The 9,399-nt window shown below is 39.5% G+C and overlaps 1 protein-coding gene across 1 annotated transcript; it reads right to left on the bottom strand.

The window, feature by feature from the left end:
* Positions 1 to 3,166: 3,166 nt before the first annotated feature.
* LOC102304210 (heavy metal-binding protein HIP-like) lies at positions 3,167 to 5,953 on the bottom strand. The gene is made up of 6 exons (XM_005938972.2): positions 5,674 to 5,953; positions 5,543 to 5,605; positions 5,327 to 5,431; positions 5,130 to 5,234; positions 4,428 to 4,559; positions 3,167 to 4,346 (listed from the first exon to the last, which is right to left on the bottom strand). Exons 1-6 carry the CDS (start codon positions 5,945 to 5,947, stop codon positions 4,063 to 4,065), a joined length of 963 nt encoding a protein of 320 aa, XP_005939034.1. The 5' UTR covers positions 5,948 to 5,953; the 3' UTR covers positions 3,167 to 4,062.
* Between the last annotated feature and the right edge of the window lie 3,446 nt (positions 5,954 to 9,399).

The following is a 9,399-nucleotide window of genomic DNA, read 5'->3' as shown; positions in this document are numbered from 1 at the left end:
ATATCATTTTATCTAATCTCATCTAATGCACATATATCAGCTACATAAAAAGAGAGAAGTTCTAGATGTAACCTTATAACCTGCAGAAGCAGTTACTCTGGTATCCTGCAGGGGGTCCTAAACAGTAAGTCAGCTTCTCCAGGTCTAAACTGCTGCTGCTTCTGCTGCAGTCATTGTTCTTCCTAAGGTGACCCTGGTTTGATCAAAACTGAAGGTCCATAACTGCACATCTGAAACGTGATAGTACCGGCTATCTTATTCTAGTATCTACTGTTACCCAATGCAACTGGACAAACACTCCAGTACATTTCATCACTTGAAGATGTGAAGTGATTGCCAAGTACTTTGCAGCCTCTCTGACCAGCACTAATACTGAGCTTTGTCAACAACCTTTAATGCAGTGCACCTACTCATTATAAAATTCAATAATGCAACTTAATCATGCCAAATAATTTAACATGAGTATGTTTTTAATAAAACAGTGTGCATTTGCACAACCCAATAACATGTCCATTTGAGTCTGAGTACAATCAGCTGTTTGACTCTGAGTAGATATGCATCTATAGACTCTGGCTACAGTGGAGGGCTTCATTTCCAGTGAATTGTTGGCTCAGAGCTGCCCTCTGTGTGCATACCTGCGTTTCTACATGAGTCTCTGCTTGTGTGTGTCGTTCCTTTGTGTTTTTGTTGCTTGCAACTTGCCTGCACCAGAACGTTCGGATCACAGAGCTTGAAATATGTACATTCGGTGCCAGGATCCTTTGTATTACAGCACATTGCGCTGTTATATGCAAACGTGTCATGCAAATAGACGCATTTGCTGCAAACGGAAATCAGCTTTTCCCTCTCTGCGATCTATGAAACCAGCTGTCACTTTCAATCTCCTAGTACTCTTATTACTGCTCAATAGAAACTCTCTTGGAAGCTATAGAAATTTCCAGAGTAGTCACATGATGTCTACCTTTTTTATAGTTATAGTGATGATTAAGGAATGCCTCTTGCTCATCTCTGATCAACTAAAGTGCATAAAAAAGAGGAGACTTCTCTTTTAAATCAGGCAGAAAGGAATGCACATTTACACTCACACGCCTTGGGGCTCATCCTGCACCAAACATGTTTTTTGGAGTGCAGAAGGAAGACTAATGGGGGTTCCTTTATCTGTTCAGCTGTTACGGCACACTGTCCAAGATCTATCTTAAAATTTAATTTCTATTTTAGCTATGCATGAAATGTGACAAGAAAAGGGTATACCGAGTTAAATGTGTAACAAGTACTCTTTCCACATATGTAAAAATGTAGAACATATTGTTACAATGATTTAGATTTTGCTTAGCAATTGCTATCATATTTATGTCATAAATTACCTTATAGTTAGTTTGCATTGATGAAATTCTATAGCTGACTCTTATCAGGCTATAATGAACCTCCTCTTTAATTTAAATGTCAAAAGAAATCTGTTGTGTGTTTGTGTATGGGTGCACATGCACACATGCAAGCAAGTGGAGGCATGAGTGTGTCTAAAGAACATTCACGAGGTTTTCAAACATGTCTTCCTGCTCTGATTGATTTTTTTCATTGACCAAGAAGATGCCAAACAAATGATATTGGAGACACTTTAAGCAGCCTTTTCTGGTGCACTCAGCTCTAACTAAAACATTCGCACTTCAAAAGATCAGCTTGCAAAAGCTGTTCACGAGACAGAGAAGACGTGCACTGTCACAGCTTTAATGAGCTTTCACACCTTAAGCTCCAGGACAAAGAAAAAAAAATAAATGAAAGACTAATGAAACTAAGGTTTTCAAATGGGAAATTCCCTCTCTCGTTAAGTGCTGATTCATCAGCTGGCTAAATTATCCCAAAACAGAGGGATTTCACAATATTGCACACATAATCAATTAAAATGCTGTCTTTATGGGCATATTTCAAATATCGACAATAACAGGGATACACCTTAATGTGCTGTGTGTTTTCTTGTGTTCTTAAAGTCGGATCAATGATACTACCTCTAAACGAGCCGAAGCCTTGATGACAAAGGGTGAAAAGCTTCTCCAGCTTAGCCTCAACCTTAATAGTGGCACTGTGGGGACACCTAACATAGAATTAAATGCAATTATGAAAAAATGTTTCCAACCCAAGAGGTGCCTGTGAGAGAGGAAACCATAGAAGCTGCATTCATTTCACACAGCCCCAGGTGCCGAGAGGATACGGTAGTCCTTTTCATATTGGCAGCTGTTTGATCAGACTAACAGCGCTCCTTAGCCATACCATAGCTTCAGGTCTGATCTAAACTCCTCATCAAATTCAAAGGAGACACCGCGTCTCCAATACACTCCGGGCTCTTTCCATAAACACCGCTGAATTATTCCTTTGAGCACCCCTTTTTTGATAGTGACGTCCACCTTCCTTTCACGAGGCTGAAGAAATGTTAACTACCTACCAACTACAAATTTCACAGCGGTAGATGCGTAACGATATTGGACAATGTCTCCATATCTTCCAGCAAGGGTGTGAAATTGTACTGTGAGGGCATCTGATAGCTTGTAGATCAGCTGCGACTGATAGCGTTCTCTGTGGATTGTGGGAAATAAACAGGGAAAGTAGAGGGCAGCGAAAGAAAGAGAGAGAAAGAGTTCATCACAGACACTGGCAGTGAAAGGAGATGTAGCTTGCCTGCCTCTGTGTTGTGTGTTGATCATGGTTATCGGACCCATGCTAGATGACTGATAACTAAGGTGTGGTGTTGTGTAATGTGTGTGTGTCTGTGTATGCCTGTGTGATCTGAATGACTGCACAACAAAGAGTCTGAATGGATTTAGTCAAAGCTCAAACGCTGATGCAGCTGCATTCCTGGAGCTTTATGATGTGAAACACCAAAGGAAAGGAAACAATGATCACATTCATAAGATGTCATTTTCTTCCACTTTTATCTGAGGAATTTCTTTAGTTTTTTGCCCCCCTTTTTTTCATAACGTAATGTGTTCACCTTTTCCAAACTGGGGCCCTGTTAGGAGGTTTGGTTTGAAAACCTGACCCCAGTCTCACTAGTAATGTACAGTATGGCTACTTTGCAATAACAACCATCCACACATCCACGACTCAAATTCCAAAAACGTTAGAACACTGTGTAAAGTGTAAATAAATACAGAATGCGATGATTTGCTCATATTTTATACATAATAGAAACATAGAAGAAGTATAACATTTTTCAAATGAGTAAATGTACCCTTTTGGGAAAAAGTAAGGCAATTTTGAATTTGATAGCAGCAACACAGCTCAGAAAAGTTGGGATGGGCCCATGTTAGTCCAACAAAAGTGCAGCATCCTCTCTTCTTTTAACTGATTGTACACATCTGGAAACTGAGTCTGGGGTCTTCTTTGTCATATTTTTGTTTCATGATGTGCCAAATGCTTTGAACTGGTGAAAAGTCTGGACTACGGGCAGGACAGTTCGGCGCCCAGACTCTACTACAAAGCCATGCTGTTGTAATAGATGCAGTTTAGCACTGTCTTGTTGAAATATGCAAGTTCTTCTCTAAATAATCAAGTCATCTGTGAAGCTTATGTTTTGTTTATAGTTTATACAACTTCTTAATTATTTGGCGAATGGGGTTGTGGTTAGTTGCACTGAAGTGTTGTATTTTCTCTTTATGGATTAGAGTGTGAGAGGCTTAGAACGAGTTGAGTGAGTCAGTAAATTAATCTAAACTCACCATTACTTTAGTTTTTTCAGAATAACATAAATAACATTTTCCATAAAGTCATTTAACAGTGCTTCAAATTAGATGTGTCTACCTTGAACCTATAATTTAAAATATGTAGATTGGGCTATAGATTTGTGACATATCAACTACTGTATGGCTGTCAGTCTTGTCAAAGATTAAAATTAAGACTAAGTTTGTGTAGGAGAATTTTAATTTATTAATTGAATGCTCCAGAATTACACATGCTTTTATGTTTATGAGTTTGTTTCCATAAACCTACCCAGTGCAGAGAAATTAAGAAACAAAATCCTCTGTGAATTTGATGTTACCTTTGCCTTGTGTCCAATTCGTATGTTGGAAATTACAAAGGAAAGAGCAGAAAGCCACTAAAAGTTGTTCTGTGGTACTGGTCATCCCAAACACTATCAGACAGTTGTACTGAAACAACATCTCCCACTTCTAACTGCAACACCACACCATTGGATGCATTGTCCTCAGGATCGGTGGTTGTGGTTTGACGGTCCCCAATGAAAACCATGGCATCAGAATTTTTGACAAGTCTCATCCTCATATTTTTCTCATAGTGCGCTATATAACCAGTAAATCTAAAGTAGTAGACTCCTCTTACTGGTGCAGTGAAATAACCTAAAGAGAGAGAAAAAAGTCACAACTAATTGTGGTGAAACTAATGAAACCAATAATTAAATAGAAGCCTAATCTGCCTACCTGTGTTTGGGTTGTAGTGGTTTCCAGTGTTGGTAAAGACATTTCTGAAGATGAGTGTTGCAAAGTCTAAGCCATATTCAATGTTACCTTCACCAGATTCCAGGAGGGAGGCAGAAAAAGCCACCTTCACTACTGTGGCAAGAAAACAAAATAAGTAAATAAATAAATAAGTAAATAAATAAAGTAAACTCAGAATCATTAATGATCACCCACTAATTAATAATAATGGATTGGATTTATATAGCGCTTTTCAAGGCACCCAAAGCGCTTTACAATACCACTATTCATTCACTGGTGGAGGCAAGCTACAGTTGTAGCCACAGCTGCCCTGGGGCAGACTGACAGAAGCGAGGCTGCCATATCGCGCCATCGGGCCCTCTGGCCAACACCAGTAGGGTACGGTAAGTAGGGTAGGGTAAAGTGTCTTGCCCAGGGACACAACGACCAGGACAGAGAGCCCAGGGATCGAACCGGCGACCTTCCGGTTACAGATGCGATTCCCAACCCCCTGAGCCACGGTCGCTGATTTATGCTGATAATTATTCATCTACTTCTTGTACACTTATCAGGGAAACAGAAAAGTATTTATCTCTGTTAATATTTTGAAGCTCTTGCGCTGTGGTATTTCCCCGTGAAATCACAAGATACACATGAATAACCAATCAGTCAAATCATTCCATACATCCCAAACCGAAGCTTTACCTTCCAGCTGTTTCTCCAGCATTTCCACACGAAGTTCACTGACTGTCAGCGTCTGCCTGATAGCACGGAGCTCCAGGTGAGCTGCTGCAAGCTCTCTAGCTTGAGCTAACATGATGAAAAGGGAGATAAATGAAATGGAAGTATATTGTGAAGGTTTACAAGTCAGAGAATAAACACCAAAAACCCTGACCCTTTACCTTCCTGCTGTTTCTCCACCTCCTCCACGTGAAGTTCACAGACTGTCAGTGTTTCCTGGATAGCGCCGAGATCCTGCCGAGCTATTGCAAGCTCTCTAGCTTGTGCTAGCATGATAGAAAACACTTTAGGAGAAGTTGAAGCAAGTTGTAACAGTTTACGAGTAAGTAAAAATGAACACAACAATACAATATTTAGGGCCGGGGGCATTTAGTTACCATCATTCTTTATCTGCAGTTCTTCAACCAGGATCTCAGCTGCAGTCATCCTGGCCTCCATGACTATAACAAAAGTGCATGTAAGCTTAGTTGCATCTATTTTTAATGAAGTGATTCCCTCATCACTGTACCTGTATTTTCTTTCTGTAAGGCCTCCACCAGGCTATCCAGAACTGTCACTCTGTCTTTCAAGTATCTAAGCTCTACACTTTGCTCCACCACCAAGTCTCTCAGAGCCAACAGCTCAACCCAGATGTCAGTCTGAAGCACCTGATCGTCTTCACTTCCCTCAATGCTGGGCCTCTGTGTGCCAGCCAAATCTATCTCATCAGAAGAATCATTGTTACTGCTGTTTATTTGGGCCCTGCAAAGATGGCAAAGCAGGAGAAGCATAAATGAAGCCATGAAAGTCCTCATCTTCATTCACGAAATGCCCTGTTTGCTGTGAGTGCCTGGGTCATTTATGGGTGATTTCAAGGCCAAATGTGTCAGGTGGATGGAGATTTGCCAAATGTGTGAGAAAGATCACAGCTACTGTAGTGTGGCAGGTATGGGATAGACAGGTGTGTGACTCAGACTTTTAAACACATATCACTGAGTGGATGTTGCAATGGAGAGCTTTGAATAGATAGAAGTTTGCTGATAGGTATGCCCAGCTCTCTAAATGACTTAAAATTATTTTTACTATTAAAAAAAAACTATATAAATACTTAGATATCAAAAAACTCAAATGTTCCACAGAGTCAGAGTTAAATTTCTTGTTTCACAAGCTTGGCCAAATAAAGATGACTCTGATTCTGATAGCCTCAGAAATTTTCTAGAAATCCTCGAGCAACTGTTGGTGTCAGAGTGCTGTCACAAATGAATTAAATAAATTACAAAGGAATACTATGCTCTGGACAGATGAATCAAAGGTTATCAAACTTATTTGAGATTAAATACAAAATTTTTCAAGAAAAAAAAACATGTAATGTACATGTAATAATGTATACATGTAGTTCACCATTATCCATGACCTACTTTCAGTGGCAAACACTGATATCAGTGTCCAGTCTGTGCAAGAGAACGGGGTACATCTAACTCGATTCTGTCAATAACACCGCTTGATGTAAACACGGTGATCATTTCCAGAGGCTCTTTTTGTCTGACAGGTGTCGTTGTTTCCCAGAAGGGATCTGGAATTATCCTCAAGTCCTTTAGCGCAAACGGGCGTCCACACAGGTCTTTTGACTACCCGCAAGTTATTGTGACGAGCTAGGGAAATTTCCCACTGCAACAGGACCATTATGTGGGCGTGTTGCTTGTGAGTCATAAGCGTGTGCATCAGTGACAAGTTAGACAATTAGAGAGAAATAACAACAAATCAATCTGTCGTTAAAAAAAATATTTCTTGAAGCGAATAAAGTGGTGTGAATGACATGATTTATGCTGATTGCTGCTTGTGTTTATGAATAAGAATATTGAGCAGCTGTCAGTCAGAACTCCTCACTGCCACGTACAACTGTATTCACACCAGATAAACACGCAGTCATCAATCTTTCTAAGAAAACACTCAGATGGTGGGAAAGAAAACACAGATGAGTAATAATGTTGTCCTTAGTACAGCAAAAAAATACCGGATAGTTTCGCTTTTTACTGTTCATACAATTTTTCTATCTGCTTTTCTCTGTAAAAATTAAAGACCTGTCATGAAAAAATCTTTGCTGTAGGGGTAAACACAAACAAATGTGCATATCCCACAGAAGTTTTAAAGAAGAGGGCCTTTTTTTGGAAAGAGAAGATAGAGTTTTCTACCTGTGTGCCGCAGGGGGCAGAGATAAAGACAGTAATAGTTAGACTGTGGTCACACTGGTATGCAGACAGTCATGAAAGCAGCAGTACCTGTTGCATCTTGCAAGTTCATTTGCTCAATATTGTGAAATTTAACCACTTAAATTGGGGAGACCCTTTCTTATCACAACTCTAGGTGTGTGTGAATTAGTTGCAAATTATTTTAATTACAGATTATCGACTGATATACAGTTGTTTACTTGTTACTGATCAGTATCATCTTATCGTCAATTAATTGTATATGACTGTAAAATGTCACTGTTTTGTGAAACCTTGTAACACTTTAACAAATGTTTAAATAATAAACAAACTATACAGTTTTTTTTTGTTTTTTGCTTCATTTTGCTAAAACAAATTTTTTTTTAACTGCACTGTAGTAAACCAGCCTACACAACATATCTTATCTTTTGCCCCGTATCTGTAAATACACAGCTGGTTGGTTCACAGCCTACAGCCATGCTAATGCTAACGGCTCTGTGGGACTGCAGTGATATGAGCTAAAGGCTAAAAAAATGTTAGCATGTTACAAAGGACAATTCAAAGATAATCATCAAAGTTTAGTGTGTTAACCATATTACCATCTGCTAAACAGCACCCACTGGACACTCTATTAGGTACACCTTAGTAGTGTCAGGTTGGATCCACTTTTACGTCCAGAATGGCCTAAAAAAACATTCCTGAGAGATTTTGGTCATGTTTCCATAATGAGAATAAGGGGCCCAAAGTGGGCCAAGACAATTTCCCCTAAACTATTACATCACCAGCAGCACCAGTCTGATTCATTGACACAATGCAGGATGGTTCCATGCTTTCATGTTGTTTATGGCAGATTTTGGTCTCTTTTTCAGACCATTTTTTGTAAAGCCTAGACTCAGTCCATTTAAATACCTAAATGCACTGAGTTTCTGCAGTGTGACTGGTAAGCATATAGTTCTGTTATTACATTTTTACAAAGTCTTAAAAGTATAGAAGCTAAATCATTTAAGTTAGCTATAATGTGAAAAATTATTAAAGTTGGAAATCACACACACACAAATCACTCACACACACAAGACCAGTGTGATATAAAAATGTGATAGTAATGTACCAAATATGCATGCCACATCACATTCAGTGATAACTGTTTGTGGTACAGACACGCACACAGACAGTGTTGCAGGTAAGTGTTCGCTTATTTACGGCAAAAGTGTTTTTCGCTTAGGTGCTTCCCCAGCTTTTCAGCTGCTTTGTCTCCAGCTCCGCTCTCCCTTGGGTCCCAGTGTCTTACAATCAAATGTGGGAAGGTTTAATTGTTATATTGTTCCCAGCCTAGCCTCCCTGGCACTCCTCTCCAAACTCACTGCACCACCTATTCTGCAGACTACACCCTGCCACACTGTCATTTTATCGAGGTGGACAAAGAATTTTTTGAAAACAATATAAAAAGTAAGTTAATCAAACCTGCATGAGGGTTACAGATGATAATAACAAATATTTGCAAGGAATTTGGATTAAATAAACCTTTAATAAAAAAATTTATACCGGTGTAATCTTACTTCAGTGAGTCAATACAAGACACTCATAAAGAGAAAAACATGGTTTGTAGTGTCAGAAGTCCCACATGCCAAAGATATCTGGCATTACAGTCTGTCAGAATGGCAGTTAACAAGGCAGCGCATCACTTGTGACTTCTATCCCATTGGTTGCTCTCCCAGAGACTGTTGCCAAGGTACTGACCTGTGATTTAGACTCTAGTAAATCTTTCCACCCTCTGAGGTCAGGCTGTTCCTGAAGCAATGACTCTTCCTTTCTTCTGTATCTGCCCTTCAGGCCCAATCTCATATCCAGGTCTCTTCCTTCTGGTCTGCTCAGAGTCTGGAGACAAAGCTCTGTTAGACTTTTCAGGGCATGCATTGTGATTAATTCTATTCCCATAAATGAAAAATAGATAGTGAAATATCTAAGTGTGATAGATGACAGCTTGGTTGAACTATCAGGCGCCTCAAAGTGACAGGCACCCTTGCATACCTTCCTTCATTTTCCTCTCA

Source organism: Haplochromis burtoni, unplaced genomic scaffold (assembly GCF_018398535.1).
Source record: "Haplochromis burtoni strain Fernald_Lab_line unplaced genomic scaffold, NCSU_Asbu1 Contig_252, whole genome shotgun sequence".
NCBI lineage: Eukaryota > Metazoa > Chordata > Actinopteri > Cichliformes > Cichlidae > Haplochromis > Haplochromis burtoni.
Note: the sequence above shows the minus strand (reverse complement) of the source record. Positions and strands in the feature narration are given on the sequence as shown.